We start from the raw sequence: 23,897 nt of genomic DNA on the forward strand, positions 1-23,897 counted from the left end.
TTCTCTCTCCTGTGCTTTTTCTAGGCCTGCTTGATGGATGATGTTTTGTGGACGGTACTGTGTTACGTAGCTTCTTCCTTTAAAAGCACTGACTCAGAAAAAAATGGGTTGTGGTGGTACATTTCACGAGCTTCTTCTCGGTAACTGTCGCAGACTGTTGACTCTATCAGTCACTGCATGATGTCTTTCCACTGTTCTCCTCACAGTTATATCATTATGTAACTGCCATATTTTCTTTGGTGGATGTAAATTTTCTTGATATATATATATATATAATTAAATATATCATGCAGGGGGCAGGTGGTGGTGCACATGGTTGAGCGTACATGTTATGTGCAAGGACCTGGGTTCGAGCCCCTGGTCCCCACTTGCAGGGGGAAAGCTTTGTGAGTGGTGAAGCAGGTCTGCAGGTGTCTCTCTGTCTCTCCCCCCTCTGTCTCCCCCTTTCTTCTCGATTTCTGACTGTCTCTGTAAAAGATAATAAAACAAATTTAATACTCTGCAGATAGTACTTTTCCTGGTACTGAACACAAATTAAGGTTGTCTCTCAGTTTTTACAAAAGATGACACAAGCCTGAGAGGTCTGCATGGACTTTGTGAGGTGAGAATGAATAAGACACGAAGAAGATAGTACTTGGGGTTTGGGTGGTAGCGCAGCGGGTTAAGCGCAGGTGGTGCAAAGCACAAGGACCGGCATAAGGATCCCGGTTCCAGCCCCTGGCTCCCCACCTGCAGGGGAGTCGCTTCACAGGCGGTGAAGCAGGTCTGCAGGTGTCTCTCTTTCTCTCCCCCTCTCTGTCTGCCCCTCCTGTCTCCATCTCTTTGTCCTATCCAACAACAGCAAGAGTAATGACAACAATAATAATAACTACAACAATAAATCAACAAAGGCAACAAAAGGGAATTAAGTAAATAAATAAAAATCCTAATGTGAATTCCTTACCAATAGCATTTGAAACAAAGCTTTTAAAAAGGTGTATACATGTGAGCTGGGCGGCAGCGCAGCGGGTGAAGCACACACAGCATGCAGCCCAAGGACCGGCGTGAGGATCCCTGCTCAAGTCCCCAGCTTCCCACCTGCAGGGGAGTCGCTTCACAAGCGGTGAAGCAGGTCTGTGTCTGTCATTCTCTCTCCCTCCCTGTCTCCCCTCCTCTCTTGATTTCTCTTTGTCCTATCCAACAACAACAACAACAATGGCAACAACAAGAACAGCAACAAAAATGGCCTCCAGCAGTGGGTTCATGGTGCGGACACTGGGCCTCAGTGATATTTCCCCCTACAGGGTTATCACTGGGGCCCGGTGTCTGCACTATGAATCCACTGCTCTTGTGGCCATTTTTCCCCCATTGTTGTTGGCTAGGACAGAGAGAAATTGAAAGAGGAGGGGAAGATAGAAAGGAAAAGAGAGAGACACCTGCAGACCTATTTCAGCAATTGTGAAGCAGCCCCCCCACACACACCGCCTGCAGGTGGGGAGCCAGGGGCTCGAACCGGGATCTCTGTGCAGGACCTTGCACTTTGCACCGTGTGCATTTAGCCTGGTGTGCTCCCGCCCAGACCCCTATTTTTTTTCTTACACATGATAAAATATTAAAACCGTAATTTTAAAGCAAGATTAATAATAACCACTTCCCTCTGTGTTGTTTTTCATGTCCTGCCTGTCATCCTAATGGCAGCCAGGTGGGAGAGGGCAGAGAGGAGGCAGGTGGGTGGGAGAGGGCAGAGAGGAGGCAGAGAGAAGGCAGGTGGGCGGGTGGGAGGGTGCAGAGAGGAGGCAGGCGGGCGGGAGAGGGCAGAGAGGAGGCAGGTGGGTGGGAGAGGGCAGAGAGGAGGCAGGTGGGTGGGAGAGGGCAGAGAGGAGGCAGAGAGAAGGCAGGTGGGCGGGTGGGAGGGTGCAGAGAGGAGGCAGGCGGGCGGGAGAGGGCAGAGAGGAGGCAGGTGGGTGGGAGAGGGCAGAGAGGAGGCAGGTGGGTGGGAGAGGGCAGAGAGGAGGCAGAGAGAAGGCAGGTGGGCGGGTGGGAGGGTGCAGAGAGGAGGCGGGCGGGCGGGTGGGAGAGGGCAGAGAGGAGGCGGGCGGGCGGGTGGGAGAGGGCAGAGAGGAGGCGGGCGGGCGGGTGGGAGAGGGCAGAGAGGAGGCAGTGTTGACCAGGCCCTGGCGGCTGCATACACAGATGGAAACCGAAAGGTGCTGGCTGGGCCTTGCAGATGCAGCAGTCTCCTGGTTGTACACATGCCGTGATGTTCTCAAATGAATTTCACTACTGTTTTTAACTTTAAAATCCACGCAGCATGGTCCTCTCTCATTCAGAAGTAGCTATTCCTGCCTTCCTGAGTCATTAAACGAGTCATTAATGAGAAGCCAGGTGCTTCTCCAGCAATAACCCAGGTGGCAAAAAAAAAAAAAAAAAAAAAAAAGGTGAGGTCGGTGCTCTCTCTCTCTGAGTAGCTAGAACACATGACCTTCTTGAAGTGGAGGTCACTGTGTGCTGGGGCAAAACAGGGTGGGACAAAAGACAATAACCATTAGAAAATTAGACTTATTGGGGGTCGGGCGGTACCACAGCGGGTTAAGCGCACATGGTGCAAAGCGCAAGGACTGGCAGAAGGACCCTGGTTCAAGTCCCCGGCTCCCCACCTGCAGGGGAGTCGCTTCACAAGCAGTGAAGCAGGTCTGCAGGTGTCTGTCTTTCCCCCTGTCTTCCTCTCCTCTCTCCATTTCTCTCTGTCCTATCCAACAACAACGGCATAAATAATAATTACAACAACAATAAAAAAACAAGGGCAACAAAAGGGAAAATAAATAATATAAAAATTTTTTTAAAAAAGAACAGGTACAACTTTAGTTCTCACGGAGTTTACTCCTGTGTGCTTTCCTGCACCGATACCCTGCTCTTAGCAGCAGATGTAAGTCTGTGTAACTCAAGCTGCACGGACATGCTGCAGGACACTGTCATTCCTATCTGTGCTTCTCTCACTCCGCAAGGGCTATGAAGACGACTTTTCTTACTGGAGGAAGTTAGAAGCCCCTCTAGCAAAGGATGTGCTTGATGGTTCAGTTAAAATAGTTACTAAACGAAGGCCGGGCGGTGGTGCAGCGGGTTAAGTGCAGGTGGCACAAAGCACAAGGACCGGCGTAAGGATCCTGGTTCGAGCCCCCGGCTCCCCACCTAAGGGGAGTCGCTTCACAGGCGGTGAAGCAGGTCTGCAGGTGTCTGTCTTTCTCTCCCCCTCTCTGTCTTCCCCTCCTCTCTCCATTTCTCTCTGTCCTATCTAACTACAATAACAACAATAATAATGATAAACAGTCAGGGCAACAAAAGGGAAAAAAATAGCCTCCAGGAGGAGTGGATTTGTAGCTCCAGTGATAACCCTGGAGTTAAAAAAAAAAGTTGCTAAACATATCTAAATAGTAAAAGGACAGCATTAACTGCTAAGGAAAGAGAAATGAACCTGGCGACCCTGTCCCCTTCAAGAATGAACCCTGTGCGGGACTCTTAATCACTGACACCTTGCGTAGTGCCTGCCGCAGAGCCGCCATGAGAACAGCGGGCGGCTTCCAGGAGGAAGGAAGCCTGGCACCAAGTATGTCAGAGTGGCGCTTGGCGTTTCTCTTCCTCTCCCACGCTGACATTTTGCTTGTTTTATTTTGGATAGGACAGAAAGAAATTGAGAGTTAAGGAGAAGAGAGAGGGAGAGAAATAGACCCCTGAAGCCTTGCTTCACTGCTTTGTGTTTGTGAGGCGTCCCCTGCACAGGTGGGGACCAGGGGCTCGAACCTGGGTCTATGCACTGCAATGTGTGCGCTCTACCTGGTGTGCCACCCCCTGCCCCCCTTTCTCTCTCAAAATAATCTTTAGAATCGGATTTGAGTTAACTGTGTGAGTACTTTATGTTCAACTAAGTCCCCAACCCAGTGGCATCAGAGAAAAACTTTACCTCTGTTTGTTTTGTTTTGCTTTGTGACAACACTGCTGAGCTCTGGCTTCTGCTGCTGCTTGAAAATGAACTTGGGGCCTCAGAGCCTCAGGCGTGAAAGCTTTGTGCCTAACCACTCTATTCTCCCCAACCCCAGACCCTCGATTTTTTAAAAAAAAATACTTCAAAGGCTTTTTTTTTTTTGATACATGTATTTATTCTGCTGTAAAAAGCAACACTACCTGATTTCATTAAAATAAATATTCCCCAATTCCAGAATACTTTTAACTTGTAAGATTAGATACACTTTGGGAGGTTCTGGAAGCAAATACATTCATAGTTGTACAATCCCCAGGAAGAATCCAAGCCCCACAGCTCATTCAGTCCCTGCCAGGTAACTGCGTCCAAGGCCGACAGCTGTCCAGCTCTGTGGCAGTGAGCAGTGCACACCCAGAGACAAGAAGGTCATTAGAACTGAAACCAACATAAAAACACAACAAAGCCAGTATATACAAAGCTTAAAATAAACGTAACTCTCACGGTGCAGCACAATCACATAGGATCCCAAAGTCGAGACCAAAAGACCTTTGGAGTATACTGATGGCAGCCCCTAAGGGCTGAGTGAAGAAACCTTTAAATCAGATGTCCTTGTTTTTACCGGCTAGTGACAAACAGGCAGCGCAGGAACCAGCGTTAGAAACCACCGCGTGAGCACAGGACACACGGAGACTGGGAGGATTGTACAAAGTCAGTCTTGAGCTCAGAAGACAGGAGAAGGACCCTTGTTCCCAAACAATAGTCTCTGTATTAGAGACTCACCTCCGACTAGTTGGTGATCTTCAGGCCGTGCAAGGGAACCATCTTAACGTGCATCTGAGGCGCACAAAACAAGTCGCCACTTGAGCGGTTAGTTAGTTACCTCAGTCCATTTCAGTTGGGAAGTGTTAACCATTCTGTCTTGGGGAGTGACGGTGTTCCTGTCCAATGCTGCCTCCATGGCTAGACAGGTCCACGGGGCAGGGACACAGCAGCAAGGAACACGGGTCGCCTGCTCATCCCCCGCAGAAGCCAGCGGGAGCAGCTCTGTCCCTGCTGTGCTTCCCACGAAAGACATCAGGGGGGTGATGGCTGCGGTCACTCGGACTGGGAGTAAAAAATAAAAACATGGAGCAGATGCTAGACCAGGAAAGGAGCCCTCAGGCATGACACAGCTGGGACTCCTCAGCGTGTGCAGATAGAAAGGAGAGAGGAGATTTTTTTTTTTTTTTTTTACTTTACCAACTAGCATCCCTGTAGTGGTGGATTCCATTCATTGCACTCACCACATTTTCAAAAACTGTATGTGCATGCCTGTGTGCACACACACGTGTGTGTGTGTGTGTGTGTGTGTGTGTGTACACTTGTATCAGAAGTCCTCATTTACCCACCACTTTACATCTGAAGTATGTGTGACGGCATCAAGTATGTGTGCAAGGCGTCCTCAAGACAAATATTGTGTACTGGTCTCAATGAGTTGGCCTGTTTTCAGTGTTAAGCTTAGTAGTATTCATTGAAAAGCGTACAGGAGAGAATTAGCAGAAAGCGCAAGTGGCCCAGTAGTCCCCCAAGGAGAACAAATGTCTTGATGCTGACTTTCAGGGACACTTCTATAGACTGAGGTTCTGTGCAGCAGTTCCCATGATGTTGGTAGCTTAGAGAACTTCTGGACTTCACTTGATTCTAGAAGCTCAAAGTATCTTAAAAAGATCGTAATAAGAGCAAAGGCCTTCCCTTCTTTAGAACTTGACTCATTGGTACTTAGTAATCTGTGTCTTGTTTACTCTTTTTTTTGGACAAATGGCATAGTTAGAGATTGAATGTCAGAAACATTTTCTGACTTAGTGAAAAAAAAATAAAACATGAAAACTGCATAGTACACCAGCACCCACTTTCCCAACTACAGGAAAGCGGCAGAGAGCTAAAGGTCTGGGAAGAGAGGCTGGACTAAGAAGATATGGAAAAAGGACATTTTCCCCCCAAAAGCATTATAACTACATTCACACATGTATTTGGTCACCAAACATATCTTAAACAGATTCCCTGATAAGGTCTAATCAGAACTGGTCTATCCTACTAGCAAGGGTTCATTGTTAGTTTTTTCTTAGTCACATCACGAAGCAAGGATGGTGAGAAATATTTCAAACACACAACCGTAAGTGCATATAATCGCTCAAACATTCAAACTAAATCTATATTTAAAGTCATGGAAATTATGCTAATCTACTTCTAAAGGCAGCCTTGCCCCATTTGGAAAGAGACTTAATTTGTAAATGACTATCAGCAGATCACCACCAGAAACTGAAAATTCACAAAATGCACAGAAATAAATCATAAACACCACACAGTTAAGCTAGCCCGGGTAACTATTTCTTTTACATTGAATTATACAACGCACGAGGTAAATATCGCTCACATTATGGAGGGAGGTTGTTGTATTTCTTTTTTTTTTTTTTCCCAAAGAGATCAGATTTGTCCTGTGTGTACAATGAAGAAGAAAAAAAAAAAAGAACACCAGTAACACTGAAAACAACAAATGTTGCAAAATAGGCAGCACTACCAGATAAAACACACACAACTCTTCCTAGAAATAAATCGTTTTCCACAATGATGTAGGTAAGCGATCTCCATCTTGGGGCTAAGGAGCATTATTACAGCAGCCCGTCGAGATTCTTGTGAACGGTCTGCTTCTCCTTGCCGTTGCCGGCATCCCCCTGGGGTGTGTACTGGGCTTGGTATTCCTGGAGGATCTTGAAGACATCGTGGTGCCCGAAGTGCAGGGCTTCATCCATGGGGGTGTTGTTCCACCTGCAGGAAGTGCACAGAGTTGGCTCACGGGCTCACTTCTATCCTAGGGCAGGCCAGACTCCCACCCACTTGGGTTTTTAAAGTGCAGATTATAGAGCCCTTCACGGTTAGCTATTCTGCAGTATCACAGGGAAAAAAACTTAACAAGCGCGGAAAGAGATGGATCATTCAAAGAGTGCTCACAGAGACGACTTGGGATGTAGGGAAAAAAAAGTATCTTCTATGAAAAGATCTTGCTTGGGGGTGCGGCCAGGTGGTGGTAGCTGAGTGCATATATACCCAAGGAGAAAACCCAGGTTCAAGCCCCCAGTCCCCACTTGCAGAGGGAAAGCCTTGCCAGTGGTGACACAGTGCTGCAGGTCTCTCTCTCTGTGTCCCCTTTTCCTCTCAATTCCTGGCTATCTCCATTCAATAAATAAATAAAGATAATAAAACAAACAAGCACGGAGAGTTGGGCGGTAGCGCATTGGGTTAAGCACACGTGGTGAGAAGCACAAGGACTGGTATAAGGATCCAGGTTCAAGCCCCCAGCTCTCCACCTTCAGGGGAGTCGCTTCACAGGTGGTGAAGCAGGTCTGCAGGTGTCTGTCTTTCTCTCCCCTTCCTCTTTCAATTTCTCCCGGTTCTATCCAACAGCAACAACAACAATAATAGCCACAACAATGATAAAACAACAAGGGCAACAAAAGGGGAAAAAATGGGTCTCCAGGAGCAGTGGATTTGTGGTGCAGGCACCGAGCCCGGGCAATAACCCTGCAGGTGGGGAGCCGTGGGCTCGAACTGGGATCCTTACGCTTCGCACCACGTGTGCTTAACCCGCTGTGCTACCGCCTGTCTCCCAGGATTTTTTTTTTTTAAAAGAATAACTTCAATAACTTCAGAGTTCTGTAACTGTTATTATCTTACAGGGTTTCAAAAATATTTCTGTAAATGTTTCTTTTCCACTCATGTAGTTAAAAGGCCTGTTAGGACCAAACACAGAACATTATAATCTGAAAAATTCTGAATAAAAGAACATCTTTAGATTGAAAATAGAATGTAGGCAAGAGGGCATCTCTATTTGGCTGTCTGCTACCTTCGTAAGGCAGCACACCAAGTGCAGGAATGTGTCCGACCTACACACACACATTAAATTGCTATCATCAAATATGAAATCCTTGTACAGTCAGCCACTTGACGACACTGGCCTGAGAGTGCCACGTGAGAGGGTAACCTATCTGCTTACCTGTCCTTGGGGAAAGGATTTACTTTGCAGGCTTCCAGCAAAAATTTAACAACTTCGACGTGACCTATTATTCGAAACAAACAAGCAGACTTCAGTACTGAGTAGAAATTAAGTGGCGGGGGAGAGGGGAGAAGAAAGAAATGTTGGCAACAAAAACCACTGAGATGGGTGGTTGATAGATTACCTTCTGCGGCGGCCACGTGAAGCGCTGTCCTGGAATCATAATCTCGCTGTTCCATGTCCATGGCTGACAAAGCGAATCTGGAATCGGCAAGGACAGGTGGCCATCAGGCGGATATCCTCCGCTCAGCTGTGTCCCATTCGGGCCACACCAGGCACGGAATAGTCACTGCACTGGTTTAATCGGCCGCCCTGCTGGGGAAGTACCATCCCGGGGGCGGGGGGGGGGGGGGGCTGGAGAGACAGCCTGCCAACTGGCACCTTCTGGGGCAACAGAAGGCTTTGCTACATTGTTTGAGAAGAGAGTGCTGACCCATCTAGACCAAGTGGACTGAGAGCAAGAAGCCCATCAGGATGCTAAGTTAAATAAATGCTTTTCCTTGGGGCCGGGTGGTGGCGCACCTGGCTGAGAGACATGTTACAGTGTAAAAGAACCGAGGTTCGAGTCCCTGGCCCCCACCTGCAAGGGGAAAGCTTTGCGAGCTGGTGAAGCAGGGCTACGGGTGTCTATCTCCTTCTGCCCTCTCGATTTCTGGCTGTTTCTATCCGGTAAATAAAGATAATTAAAGGGAGTTAGGAGGTAGCACAGCAGGTTAAGCACACGTGGTGCAAAGCACAAGGACCCATGCATGTAAGGATCCCGGTTCGAGCCCCCGGCTCCCCACCTGCAGGGGAGTCGCTTCACAGGCGGTGAAGCAGGTCTGCAGGTGTCTGTCTTTCTCTCCTCCTCTCTGTCTTCCCCTCCTCTCTCCATTTCTCTCTGTCCTATCCAACAATGATGACATCAATAATAACTACAACAATAAAACAACAAGGACAACAAAAGGGAATAAATAAATATTTAAAAAAATTAAGTTTTTTAAAAAAATAAAGATAATTTAAAAAAAAAGCTTTTTAAAAATATTTAAAAATATTCTGGCAGATGGTCTGATCTGTAGTTTATAAGTTTTAATCAGACTCTCATAAATATAAAATGATTTTGTCTATTTTTCTGAATAAAACTATTTTAAAATACACTTAAAAAAAGACAAGATAAAAATTTACATCGATATACTACACAGTGATTCCCACCTTAGTGTTATCTAACAAATCTACTTTCATGTCTTTATTGTGTGATGAAATTCCTATCTACTTTGAATTTTATAATACAACACCATTGATACAACACTAAACAGGCTTTAAAACAAAATTGTAAAAATTTAAGCATATATACATGTATTTATTTTTATGTGAAACTTTGGTTGCAAACCTATACAAACGACCTTAAGCTTACAGTGCTGAAAGGCCTCCTAACTCTGATGATATGCACCAAATGTCCCCATTTTTCTGCCCCCAGTTACTTTAAAGACAGGGAGGAAGAGAGAGATGGGACCTGACAGTGAAAGCACTAATTATTCAGTTATTACTTGGGGAAACAAAAAAGACTGGGGCTATTGCAGGAGGGAGCAAATGGTCAGAAGGCATAGCAACTTGAACACACTGAAGGAATTTACATTTTCTTGGGTCATGCTCTGTTTGTTTTTCCTCCAGGGTTACTGGCTCAGTGTCAGCACTGCAATCTACTGCTCCTGGCGGTCATTTTTTTGCCTTTTTTTTTTTTTTTTCACTGGTTAGGACAGAGAGAAATTAAAAATTGAGAGAGGATGGGGTGATAGGGAGGGAGGGGGGCCAGGAGGCAGTGCACAGGGTTAAGCACACATAGTATGGCGTAAAGATCCTGGTTCAAGCCCCCAGCTCCCCACCTGCAGGGGGGAGCGGTGAAGCAGGTCTGTAGGGGTCTATCTTTCTCTCCCCGTCTCCCCTTCCTCTCTCAATTTCTCTCTGTCCTATCCTATAGGAAAAAAAAATGGCCTCTAGGAGCAGTGGGTACCTAGTGCCAGCACCAAGCCCCCCTCCCAAAAAAAAAAAAAGGGAGAAAGACACCTGCAGACCTGCTTCACTGCATTTAAGTCATCCCCCTGCACATGGGGACTGGAGGCTTGAACCTGGATCCTTGCATATGGGTCTTTGCACTTCATACTATGTGTGATTAACTGGGTACGCCGCTGCCTGCCTCCCCTTGGGTCATTACTAAAGGTAATGGAGACCGAAGTGAGACTTTTAACCTTAAAATTGTCATTTTCCCAGAAGCAATTTAAAATACATTTGTCAAGAATGTGCTAATCTGCTTTGAACGTACCGTCGGAGGGCAGAGACATCTCCAGTGTAGGCAGCAAATAAAAGGTTGATCACTGACTTGACCTGTGAAGAGAAGGAAATTCAGACATCTATGGGGGAAAGCAAACACCTCCAATATGCAGTCTTGCCAAGAAGTGATGTGTGTGTGCGTGTGTGCATGCATGTGTGTGCGTGTGTGTGTGTGTGTGTGCATGCGCTTTGAGCACTTCAGTCAGGTCTCATGAAATAAGTCGGTCACAGGTCCATTTCTATAACTAAGCAGGTTGCATTTTAAACCGTTGCTTATGAGAAAGATGTACTCTCTGGCACTGCTGGTGGGGAATGAACTTAGAGCCTCAAGCCTAAGGTCAAAGATCCCAAACTTCACCCTGGGACACACCTGGGGAACTCTATGATGCTTGTTAGTGGAGGATTATGAGAGAAAATTCAACCAGAAATAGAAAATAGCTAGGGTGAGGGCAGACAGCATCGTGGTTATGCAAAGAGACTCTCATGCCTGAGGCTCCCCCAGGTTCAATCGCCCACACCACCAGACCTAAGCAGTACCCTGGGAAAAAGAGAGAGAGAGAGAAAAACAAAAAAGAAATACAAGGTATCTGCAGAAGGAATGGAATACTGACATCAACTGGTGTAAGAGAATAGAAACCTGTGACTAACCCCACAAAGTGGCAGAGAAGACAGACCAGCTCATTCACATAACCTTTCTCATTCATGTCTCGGTGTTAGGAGTCAGCTTTTACACTGGCAAAATTCACAAGCATCATTACTAAAATGGGATTTTTCAGGGGCCGGGTGGTGGTGCACCTGGTTGAGGGCGCATGTTACAGCACACAAGGACCTGGGTTCCAGCCCCCAGCTCCCACCTGCAGGGGGAAAGCTTTGCGAGTGGTAAAGTAGTGCATCAGGTGTCTGTCTGTCTATCTCCTCCTTCCCTCTCAATTTCTGGCTGTGTCTATCCAATAAATAACTAAAGATAATAATAATTTTAATAGAATCTTCTTATATAAATGTCTAACCCCTGTCAGTAATCACTCCCCTTACTGGTCACTTACTACTGACTTCTTTCAGAAACCTGAGGAGACAACATGTAGTACTGATCTTTTTTTCACCAGAGCACTGCTCAACTCTGGTTTATGGCGGTGTGGGGGATTGAACCTGGGACTTGAGAGCCTCAGGCATGAAAGTCTCTTTCCATAACCATTATGCTATCTACCCCTCCCCAGTACTGATCATTTTAAACAGATTAAGATTATCGTTGAAAGAAAATTACAGGAGTCGGACGGTAGCGCAGCGGGTTAAGTGCACGTGGCGCAAAGCTCAAGGACCAGCATAAGGATCTCTGTTTGAGGCCCCGGCTCTCCACCTGCAGGGGAGTCACTTCACAGGCGGTGAAGCAGGTCTGCAGGTGTCTGTCTTTCTCTCCCCCTCTCTGTCTTCCCCTCCTCTCTCCATTTCTCTCTGTCCTATCTAACAATGACGACATCAGTAACAACAACAATAACTACAACAACAATGAAAAACAACAAGGGCAACAAAAGGGACAATAAATAAATATATATATATAAAATTTTAAAAAGAAAATTACTCGAAATATCATTGATATTTGACCATCAATGCCCATGCCGTAAAAATTGGAATATTCCCAGCGTCCATGACATAGGCTTTGCTCAAAAAGTGAGTAGATTCTGAAACTATTAAGTATTGCTGCTAGTTTGCCCAGACGTGTAATGTATACGTGTCTTGCTTTGTCAGTCATCCACTTCGTTTTAGACAGTGACAGAGAGACCCAGATGGTGGTGCCCATGCTGACAGAGACAGACGGAGAGAGACAAAGAGGGAAATGGAGAATAGCCCTGAACCTTCTTCCAAAGCAGTGGGACAGGAATCACACCTGGCTTGTGCACATGGCAACGCAGCCCAGTAGTCAAGTGAAGTAATTTCACCAACCCACTTTCTGGTTCTCTAAATCAAGGAAACGCTTAGTTACCTGCTGTCCTACTTTCACAGACTGTATCTCAGTATTTTTGAGAAATGAAAACAGAGTTAACATTCGACAAAAATCCCCTCTTGGGCCTCAGTTTCACAGCTCCAACATTCATATAGACAACCCAGCTGATAATGAGACTTACAGACACCAAACAGAAGTATAACTGGAGCACAGCAAAGCAGCCCAGTCATTTAGAGCGTCACGGCGCTGAGAACTTTTGCCCAGAAATGCTTTCAAGCACTGACCTGGACAGTCCCCTCTCCACTGTGGCTTTCCTCTTCTGAGCCTGGGAGCTCTGAAGTCAAGTGAAACTAACCACAGATGTACTGCCATCTAGCACCTTTAAAATGTTTTCTCCAGGGGGTTGGGCGGTGGCGCAGCGGGTTAAGCGCACGTGGCACAAAGCACACGGACTGGAGGAAGGATCCTGGTTCGAGCCCCCTGGCTCTCCACCTGCAGGGGAGTCGCTTCACAGGCGGTGAAGCAGGTCTGCAGGTGTCTTTCTCTCCCCTCTCTGTCTCCCCCTCCTCTCTCCATTTCTCTCTGTCCTATCCAACAATGACATCAACAATAACTACAACAATAAATCAACAAGGGCAACAAAAGGAATGAATAAATAAATATTTTTTAAAAAGGTTTTCTCCAGGGGGTCGGGCAGTTTTGCAGTGGGTTAAGCGCACGTGGCGCAAAGCACAAGGACAGGTATAAGGATCCTGGTTTGAGCCCCCGGCTCCCCACCTGCAGGGGAGTCGCTTCACAGGCGGTGAAGCAGGTCTGCAGGTGTCTGTCTTTCTCTCCCCCTCTGTCTTCCCCTCCTCTCTCCATTTCTCTCTGTCCTATCCAACAACAAACAACCTCAACAATGGTAATAATAATAACCACAACGAGGCTACAACAACAAGGGCAACAAAAGGGGGAACAAATGGCCTCCAGAAGTGGTGGATTCGTGGTGCAGGCACCGAGCCCCAGCAATAACCCTGGAGGGAAAAAAAAAAAGGTTTTCTCCAGAAACTAGTCTACAAGTGCTCTGGGGGGGGGGGGGGCGGGTAGATTAAAATAGCCTTGCTATCAGGTGTTTCCTTAAAACATGACCGTGAAGGTTCGTGAATACAGGATGCAGTTCAGGAATGTGTGTGAGCATCTGAGCAGTCACAGTATTTTACTACCCTTGACAGTCAACCAAGTCTCTCCCCACCGACACACACACACACACCACACACCCTTCTATTTATTCTTTTGTTCCATTTACCTTCCCTCTGGCCTCTCTACTTCTGCCCAACCTGTCAGTGTGATGCTAACCTGAGACCAGAACTGTCTTCCCAATGCGGGCAAGGAGAACGTCTAACAGAGTCGCACAGACTGTTCTGCAAACCTTCACCTCGTCTTTCATCTCTAGTCCTGTTTCCAACTCTTAGTCTGGAGGATGTTAGGGAAAAGGGGCCGGGTTAGTGGCACACCTGGTTGAGTGCACCTGGGTTCAAGCCCCCGGTCCTCACCTGCAGGGCGGGGGAAGCTTTGCGAGTAGTGAACTAGTGTCGCTGGTGTGTCTCTCTGTCTCTCTCCCTCTCTACCTCCTCCTTCCCTCTCAATTTCTGGCTGTCTCTATACAGTAAATAAATACAGATAATAAAAATTAAAAACAAAAAGTTACCCAAGTATTTAAAAAAGAATGTTAGTGAAAACAGTTTTTAAAAAGCTTCCAGCTGGCACTGACACACCTGTTGTGCATTTATGAACCAGTTTTGGGGGCTCTGCTTTCTTGCTGACTGGTCAAGTCGGAGTCCCCGATTCTGTGATCTTGGACGCAGAAAAACCGCAGGACACTGGTGAGCTATTGCAAAAACTGTTCTCTCCTCACTACTGGGCTTCCCCCCCACACACACACACTTTCTTCCTGCCCTTAAATACCACGGCAACTCCTTGAATAAATGACCCTCATCACTTCTCTACAGCTGACTTCTCTTACTCTGCACAAAGGGCCTATTCCCAGCCTCTATCTCTTTCCTTTCCTTCTAAACCTCCTTCAAGAAACACATCTGGGGGTCGGGCGGTGGCGCAGTGGGTTAAGCGCACGTGGCGCAAAGCGCAGGGACCGGCGTAAGGATCCCGGTTCGAGCCCCCGGCTCCCCACCTGCAGGGGAGTCGCTTCACAGGCGGTGAAGCAGGTCTGCAGGTGTCTGTCTTTCTCTCCCCCTCTCTGTCTTCCCCTCCTCTCTCCATTTCTCTCTGTCCTATCCAACAACAAAGCAACGTCAACAATGGCAATAATAATAACCGCAACAAGGCTGCAATAACTAGGGCAACAAAAAGGGGAAAAATGGCCTCCAGGAGCGGTGGATTCATGGTGCAGGCACCGAGCCCAGCAATAACCCTGGAGGAAAAAAATAAATAAATAAAATTTAAAAATAATAAATAAAAAGAAACACGTCTCTAGCCCTCCTGACTTGCGAGTCCAACTCCGTGACCGCCCGTCCTCCAGATCCCCTAAGGCCTCCCTCTTGTTCCCTCGGCTTCTGGCACCGTCAACATCTCCTCCTTTGCTGAATGTCTTCTCTCTGCTGTCACAGACAAAACTCCAGTCTTTGGAAATACGACACATCGACCATCGGCCCCTTTGATCACCTTCCACAGGAATCCTCTGAGCATCACCTTCCCGCCCACCGTCACGTCTGCACAGCGCCCTGAAAAGCTCCAGCAGTCTTGCTGTGTCTCCAGCACATACACGCCACCCTCTCACCCCTCTCCCAGGATCACCTCCCGGCCGTATCCGGGTCTTCCTCCCCTTGGCTGCCTCAGAGTCGTTCCCAGCTGCTTAACAGGCCAAAGACACCCCTACCCTTGTTTCTCAAGTCATTTTACCAGCAGTGTGATGCATACTTTCCAATGTAGCTATTGGCACATGCGGAGAATTTCTCAGCACACGACAGATGTCTGCAAAACACTCTCACCCCCAGTCAAGTCCCTTTCCTCCATCCTTGTGTCTCAACGTAATTGCCCTCAAGAGATTCACGTTATGATTCTAGGCAGGAAAACTTCCCAGTATACTTCTTTAAAAAAAGTTATCTTTGGGGGCCGGGTGGTGGCGCCCCTGGTTGAGCGCATATATTACAGTGCACAAGGACCTGGGTTCCATTCCCCAGTCCCCACCTGCAAGGGGAAAGCTTTGTGAGTGGTGAAGCAGGTCTGCAGGTGTCTCTCTCCCTGTCTCCCCTCCTCCTCTCAATTTCTAGCTGTCTCTATCCAGTAAATAAATAAAGATAATTAAAAAAAAAAACACAACTTTCCCCCTGCAGGTGGGGACTGGGGACTTGAACGGGGACCCTTGTGCACTGAAGCATGTGCGTTCAACAACCAGGTGTACCACCGGCCGGCCCTCCTAAGTGCTTCTTAGATCTGAGTCTCTGCTCCTAAGCCTTCACCCTGCTGAACTACTTGCTTGTCATGCTGTCATTTCAAACTCAAAAACAGCAAACCTGTCTACAGCCTGAAGGCTCCCCATCCTGACTCCAAAAACCCATACTCATCTGTCTACCTAACTTTTTCTCTAGGATGTTTTATTAAGCATCTCAGACCTACCCCGTCCCCCCCCAAAATTTCTAAAGCAAGAAGTAAGGTACCTGGTTAAGTAGGGGTTTCTAACCCGCTCTTCACCCACTAAAGGTGTTCAGATAGATTTGATTGGAGGAAGGGGGTTCTTCACCACATAAGAGGGCTTGGGGGCAGGCAGTGGTGTACCCAGTGGGGTGCACACCGTAATGTGCAGGGACTGAATTCAAGCACCACTGCGGGAGGGGGGGGGAAGCTTCACATGCAGCGCAGTGCTGTCAGTGCCTCTCCTTCTCCTTCCTCTTTCAATTTGTCTCTGATATATATATATATATATATATATATATATATACACACACACACAGAGATGTATATTTATATATAACAGGAATTCATGGTTTTGTTTGTTTTTGTCACCAGGGTTATGGATGAGGCTTGGTGCCAATACTGTGAACCCACCATTCCTGTCAACCTTTCCCCGCCCCTATTTTATTTGAGAGGACAAGGAGAAATTGAGAAAGGAGAGGGGGAGACACAGGGGGAGAACTGCAGACACCTGCAGGCCTGCTTCACTGCTCGTAAAGTGGCCCCACAAGTGGGGGGAAGGGCTTGAACCTTGCGCATGGTACTATGTGCGCTTAACACGGTGTCCACCATCCAGCCCCATTTTTCTATTAAAAGATGTGTCGTTAGGAGTCAGGCGGTGGCGCAGTGGGTTAAGCGCAGGTGGCGCAAAGCGCAAGGACCAGCGTAAGGATCCTGGTTTAAGACCCCGGCTCCCCACCTGCAGGGGAGTCGCTTCACGGGCGGTGAAGCAGGTCTGCAGGTGTCTGTCTTTCCCCCTCTGTCTTCCCTTCCTCTCTCCATTTCTCTCTGTCCTATCCAACGACGACGACAACAACAGTAACTACAACAATAAAACAAGGGAAACAAAAGGAAAAAAAAAATGTGTCGTAAGTGTTCCAACACCCCAGCATATATGTGGGAGAGACAGGCAGGGAGGAGGGAGCAGGACCTGCTTATGTCAAGTGTCAGAGAACCAGCTTCCTTTTCTACTTCTCACAAACCCAACCTATAGCTCATGGGGATTTATCTCGATTTTATTTCTTTTTTAAAAATATTTATTTATTTTCTCTTTTGTTGCCCTTGTTGTTTAACATTGTTGTAGTTATTGATGTCATTGTTATTAGACAGGACAGAGAGAAATGGAGAGAGGAGGGGAAGACAGAGAGGAGGAGAGAAAGACAGACACCTGCAAACCTGCTTCACCGCCTGTGAAGCGACTCCCCTGCAGGTGGGGAGCTGGGGGCTCGAACCCGGATCCTTATGCCGGTCCTTGTGCTTTGCACCACGTGCCATTAACCCTTCTAACTCATGACAATTTGCTCAATATCAAGCCCTTTGTATCTTTTTTTTTTTTAAGTATTTTATTTTATTTTTGAGAGAGATGCAGAGAGAGACAGAGAGAAATTCCCGAGCACTGCACAGCTCTGGGTTATGGTGGTGCGGGGAATTGAACCTGGGACTTTGGAGCCTCAGGCATGAGCGTCTCTTTGCATAACCATTATGTTATCTACCCCTGCCCACAAATATAAATCTTAAAAGAGAGGGAGAGACACCACAGAACTGTAGTATCTTCTAGTACCATAACATATCTATCCCATATGGTTCTAGGGTTTGAACCAGGGCAAGGCCTGCAGTCTAAATGGTGACAGACCTCTCCTGTCTCTGGTGTAGTTTCCTTTAAGAAAGCCAACAGAAGAGGGTTTAGGATGTCTGCTGTCTGAATCTCCTGCAGACGTTGAGGCTTTATTGCAGTCTTCACTGGAGAGGTAGTTCAGAGACTGAGCACAGCACCTGCACAGCTCAGGTCCCAGGAGAGCTGAGGCTCAGTCCTCCATGATGACGTGGCACAGCTCGTGGCGGTTGGGTTTTGCTCTGATGAAAATGAATATATGTGACCTTCACAGCAGACCCTAACCCTTCTCGTTCTCCTGCTCTGAACGCTGGGATTATGTAACGTGGGTGCCTTCCTCCCCAAAGCTCTAATTCTGTGCAAGGAACAGCCAGAGTTACAGAGACGTGTAACTCCGTATTGACACAGTGAACGAGTTTCAAGTTTCTAAGAAGCTGTGATGGGAAAAAGGGGGCAGTGGTGGCACACCTGGTTACACACACAAGGACCTGGGTTCAAGCGCCTGGTCCCCACCTGCAGGGGGAAGCTTCACAAGTGGCTACAGGTCTCTCCCCTCTTTATCTTCCCCCCCAATTTCCCTGTACCTAACCAATAATAAACAAATAAATGAATAATTGAAAAAAAGAAGTTATAATGGTTTTTAAACATCCCTGGCAGGCTGGTGATGAAATCTAACAATATAACTGTGTGTATTTATTATTTCCTCTGAGGTCAAGGGCCTTGGGTCAAGGTCAGGTAACACGGATTAGTGGCGGATCCAGGGTACTCAGGCAATACTGCACCACGAGATTATGGTGCTACAGCCCCTTGCTAGCTCTTTACACTAGAACGTTGAGCTATTAAGACTCAAAGATGGGGGTGGGGGTTCAGGCCCCATGATGGCATGAGGAGGACCTAGTGGGGGTTGTATGGTTACGTGGAAATGTTATGCCATGTACAAACTATTGTATTTTGCTGTTGACTGTAAACCATCAACCCCCCAATAAAGAAAACAAAAGACTCAAATAGATCTGTTACCCAAAGGTTAGAAGGAAAGTGATGGGGTCAACAGAAATCGAGCTCTAATCTATAATGAGGCTTCACTAGACAGTGTGGGCAGAAGGGCGGGAAGGGGTGAGGAAAGCCAGGCATAGAGGAAGGAAACCTGCTAACTTCAGGCTTTAGTCCTCAAGCTTTTTATTTCCAGCTCTACTATCAGATGCAAAGTTGTACCCTCCCTCGTTTCCCTTTATATGTTTCTGTCTTCATTCCAAGGGGAATTCAAAGGCTGTCTTGGGAAGGTTCTAATGAAAAAAGCAAAAAGGTCACTGCAACACTACTTGGGGGACGCCTTGCTTGGGCAGCTGGTACTGACAGGAACTCAAGAGGCCCATTGTCTCTCTCTCTCTCATTTGCGAGATTGGTAGCTTTTCAATATTTTTGTTCCTTGACTTTTAAATTTACTTAAAGCACACGCACAATAAAGTCATGCGTTGATTCTGGTTTCATAAACTTGTAACTCAATATCAAAACAAAGTTGGTCAAGTTAAAAAAAAAAAAAAAAAAAAACGCCGCTGAGAAGCCCTTCCTCCTGCTCCTATTGCTCCCAGTCTGACGTTAGGCTGCTCTCCGGTTTCCAGTTCACTACAGTATCTGTTGCCGTGGGACGGATCCTGTTCATCTGTTAAATAAACCATCACCAGACCAGATCCTATTTTTAAAAGCTTCAGCTGAGCCTTTTGCAGTCTTTAAATAAAGTCCTCTCCTGTAAATGTTTCCTTGATGTCAGGTTAAAAAATGCAAACCTATCACAGAATAGCTAGAACATTTTATGTTGTGAGTAAGTAGACATCACTTGCTGGCCTGGCCAGGAAAATGAGCCTGGAGCACGTCTCTGTGACTCATCACAATTTCTTCCTTGCTACTGTGAATCGTGTTCTTATGGACGTGCAAAACAAAATTATAGCACTTTTATGATTAGATATACTAAGATTACTCAAACGAGGTGGGGCCACTGCTCCTAAGCGTTCCAGTAACAGATCCAGACCCAATTAGTATACTATATATAGAGAGAAATTAATCCAAACTCATGTGATCAGAGAAGATCAGAGGAAATCCTTTGTGGGAGTAGCAGTTTGTAAATTTCAGGACCTCACTTCCAGATTTTTATGCAAGCTTAGGAGGCTCTCAGATGGTAATTTTAAGTGAGAGAAAAACACTGAGTAGTAAAGAATGGTATCTCACAGGGATTTAAATGACAAAATGCAACATTAAGATGCAAAGTGTGAACACTATTCTGTCCTCATCAGCACATCCTTTCCAAAATTTCTGCAGCAGATTAACCTCAAATTAGTTTACTTCTTAAAAAGTACTAACAGTTGGGGCAGGTGGTTGGCACACCTGGTTAAGAGCACATTACTGTGCGCAGGGACCCAGATTCAAGCCCCCAGCTCCCACGTGCAGGGAGGAAGCTTTACACGCAGTGGAGCGGGGCTGCAGGTGTCTCTTATTTCTTGATCTCAATCTCCCCCTTTCAATTTTTCTCTGCTTCTATGTAGAAATGACATCTTGGGCGAAGGGGGATAGCATATTGGTTCTGCAAGAGACTCTCAGGCCTGAGACCCAACGTCCCAGGTTCAATAACTTGTGCCATGGTAAACCAGAGCTAAGTAGTGCTCTGGTTAAAAAAACAAACAAAAGGGGGGGGGTGAGCAGGGCTTGACTGAAGAATTTGGACATCTTACAAAAGCCCCCACAGGAGGACTGTTGCTACTTATAGCAAAGTACCTAGTATGAAGTCTCTACTATAGCTGAACTAACTTAAGTGCTCTAAGTGTTACTACTGCTGCTACTGTTCAAACGGTGGAAAGCAGAAGGCTAGGATGTTTAAGTCACTCTGAGCAAGGTAATGACCTTGCCAAGTGTGGCGCTCAGCAGTCAGCCCGACATCTGGGTCAGCGTTCTCAAACATCACGCATTAACATCTGGGTCAGCGTTCTCAAACATCACGCATTAACGACTGGCTCAAGAGATTTAACAAAAGCTGAGGCAGATTTCCTGACCAATAGGGTACACAGACTAGACTACACTGTGATGAGAAACTGCAGCTACACATTTTCTATTGATGTGCTCACCAAAGATGCTTAAAAAAAGAAAAAGAAAAACAGGGCTTTAAAAATCTGCTGACCAGGAGTCGGGAGGTAGCGCAGCGGATTAAGCGCAGGTGGTGCGAAGCCCAAGAACCAGAGTAAGGATCCCGGTTCGAGCCCCCAGCTCCCCACCTACAGGGGCGTCACTTCACAGGTCTGCAGGTGTCTATCTTTCTCTCCATTTCTCTGTCCTATCCAACAACGATATCAGTAACAATAAAACAAGAGCAACAAAAGGGAAAAATATTAAAAAGTTTTAAAAATTGGCTTGTTTATTCATTGAATAAGGACAGCCAGAAATTGAGAGGGAAGAGGGTGAGAGAGGGAGAGAGACAGAGACACCTGCAACAATGCTTCACTACTTGCAAAGCTTTCCCCCTGCAGGTGGGGACTGGGGGCTTGAACCTGGGTCCTTGTGCACTGTAACGTGCCCTCAGCCAGGTGCGCTGCCACCCGGCCCCCTAGGATTTTTTTTTTTTGTTAACTGAAGAGAAAATAAGGAAAAAGAACAATTCGTTCAGTTTGGTGTATCAAGGTCACAAATGGGAAAATTTTATTCAAGAAATACTATCTTAATTCTTTGCTATCAAGTCTCAGAAATCGAAAACATGAACTCTGGGTTCAAGTGAGAAGGAGTCAATGTAACTTGGGACAACACTGGCAGCTGATGCACTTATCTCAGCGGCTGAGCTTATTCTGGTCAATGCCAGTGAGTGGTTGAAAAAGATGGAGATCGCTCTCCTTTTGTAGCCAAATATAAAACCAGTGAATAATATGGCTTTGTGTGGCCTGACAAACAGCACATTTCACTAAGCAGCAGTGAGGAGGAAAAGAGAAGAAGAGAAGGGAGGAGAGAAAGAATGAACAAACATCTTCCCTGTGGAAAACCCAAGAGTGTGGTGTACGTGGATATGCCTCGTTTTAATGTTTCTTTTTAACACTTTCTGTCTTATTTTGCCATCAGGGTTGTTGCTGGGGATCAGTACCCACTAGATAGTTCACCGCTTCAGGTGAGACCCCCACCCCCTCCTTTTAATGACAGAGAAACAGGGAGACAGAGAGGAAGACACACCTGTAGCCGCTCCAGCATCCTGATGCTTCCCTCCTGCAGATGGGGCTGCGGTTTAGAAGCTGTTCTGCTTATGTATGGCTCCCGCCCCCCATTCATGCCGGCCAGGGCCAGATCTGTCTCCTCTCTAGTTGGGCTAGAGTACTTTTCCCTAGTTCTCTAGCCCAACTTTTAAAAACAGGGAGTTCCTTCTCATTTGAGTGTTTTAACTGGAACAATCTCACACACTCCACAACTTTTTAAAATCTCCTCTCCATGTTGACTACTCAAACTAGACTTCTCTAGCTTAAGACTGTTCTGAGTTTCCGACCTCTGTCCAGCACCGCACAGAGAGACATGGCCACCAGCTGCCAGCCTTCAGACAGCTGATGATGCCCATGTGCTTACTCTTCACACTAGGCAGAGAGAGGAGCAATGTGACTGGAGACTGGAAACACCTTGTGAGATGCTCTCGCTACTCATGTGCCTGGGGAGGAGGGAGTGTCTGCAGATACTGATTTCCACATTTTAACCATCATTCCTTCCACTCTGGCCTGAAGCACTGCTCAGCTCTGGATTATAGTGGTGCGGGGAATTGAATCTGGCACTTTAGAGCCTGGGGTATGAAAGTCTGTTTGCATAACCATTATGCTATCTACGCCCACCGTGCGTGCGTGTGTGAGATTTTATTTTTACTAGAACACTGTTCAGCTGTGGCTCTGATGGTGCTGGAACTGAACCTGGGGGTCTCTGGCACGAGTCTCTTTACAAAACCACTGTGCTATCTACCCCTAGTCCTGAACTGTCTACCCCACCCACCCCAGACTTTTTTCGGGGGGTGTGTGTGTGTTAATAGTTGACAGTAAACAGTTGCTGGTACATGTAAGATCTGTGTCCTGCAAAGCACTCTCCCCCTCCCCCGCCCCCGATCCTTTACTTTGGTGCAATAACCCAAAGCACTACCACTTTGTGCTCTGTCTTTCCCCTTTCTGTTCTGTACTTATTTCTCAACTTCTGTCCGTGAATGACAGAACCCCAACTCATTGTTTCTGGCTAACCTCACCTAACATGACCTCAGACTTCTTTCTATTATTAGAAAAACACAGATATTTCCTGAACAGGTTCAATAGACTTTTATCGTCACAACTCTAGACATCAGCTTTTGGTCTTAACCTCCTCATTTCTATTTAATGTTGGGGGATCTATGAGGACAGTTCTTACTAACAAGTATCTTTACGTGGGCGTGAAATTTAATGATAAAATTTCGAGCTCACTTTTTATCTCCTGTACTTAAATACTGAACCCTATTTTCCTGATTTGATCAACATTTTAGAACACAAATCGTCCTTCCAGTGTTTTGTCAAATCATCTTTAATTTCTTCTCTACACAAAACACATACGTGCATGTGCCAATCAATCACAGGATTCTGGCAAAACAGGCAGGTGACAGTGGCTGCATCACGTCCAAGTGAAAAATGGGTTTTTCCTCACAGGATAAATACAAAATGTCATTGCATTCTTCCGAGGTGCATGGAATTAACAAGACAAGACAATAAATGCCCCCAGCGAGCACTTCATCGTGGGAAGCTCTCGAGAACCGTTACTGCTCGGGTGCAAATCCTGGTTTGCACATCTTAAAGCCACGTGACCTCCACGAGCTCACAAAGCTCTCTCTCTCTAATCTGCAGAGCAGATCTGCAGGACACGGGTTCCGTGGTTAAAGCGTCCTCAAAACCTACTGAACACTAATGGTGGGTGTGTACTAAGTGGCAGATGCTATTTTGGGGGTGGAGACTCAACGACAGTATAATGTTCGTGCCAAAGAAATTCCTGCCTGAGGTTCTGAAGCCCCAGGCTCAGTCTCCTATGCTGCTGGCCCGCGCTGAGCTGAGCGGCGTTCTGGTGAGAGCAAAGACTGCTAATTACTAAGGGCCAGAAACAAAAAGCAAAATGCAAGCCCTGCTACTAAAGCTTTTGGTGCTACTGTTTCTGTTGATAGTATAATGTGCATGTCCTGTTGTGAAGAGCCGAGTGAACGTGTTCACAAGGGAGGCAAAAGGAAGCAATCTAAAGACTACAAAAGTCATCCATTGCAGCCACGTGCCTGTGCCAGCGTGGACCGTCTAGGTCTTCACACCGTCTGAAGCAG

The 23,897-nt window shown here is 46.6% G+C and overlaps 1 protein-coding gene across 3 annotated transcripts in view; it reads right to left on the bottom strand.

Annotated features, from left to right (window-relative positions):
* Positions 1–4,564: 4,564 nt before the first annotated feature.
* GLS (glutaminase) overlaps positions 4,565–23,897 on the bottom strand; it is a 70,374-nt gene continuing 51,041 nt past the window's right edge. For all 3 annotated transcript variants that reach the window (XM_060177569.1, XM_060177571.1, XM_016187377.2), the window contains 4 exons: positions 10,345–10,406; positions 8,170–8,246; positions 7,986–8,049; positions 4,565–6,760 (listed from right to left, as the gene is read on the bottom strand). In XM_060177569.1, the coding sequence (XP_060033552.1) occupies positions 6,604–6,760; positions 7,986–8,049; positions 8,170–8,246; positions 10,345–10,406 (360 nt within the window). In that variant the 3' untranslated portion in view covers positions 4,565–6,603. The remainder of the gene's footprint in view (positions 6,761–7,985; positions 8,050–8,169; positions 8,247–10,344; positions 10,407–23,897) is intronic.

The sequence above is a fragment of the Erinaceus europaeus genome, chromosome 18 (assembly GCF_950295315.1).
Source record: "Erinaceus europaeus chromosome 18, mEriEur2.1, whole genome shotgun sequence".
Lineage (NCBI taxonomy): Eukaryota > Metazoa > Chordata > Mammalia > Eulipotyphla > Erinaceidae > Erinaceus > Erinaceus europaeus.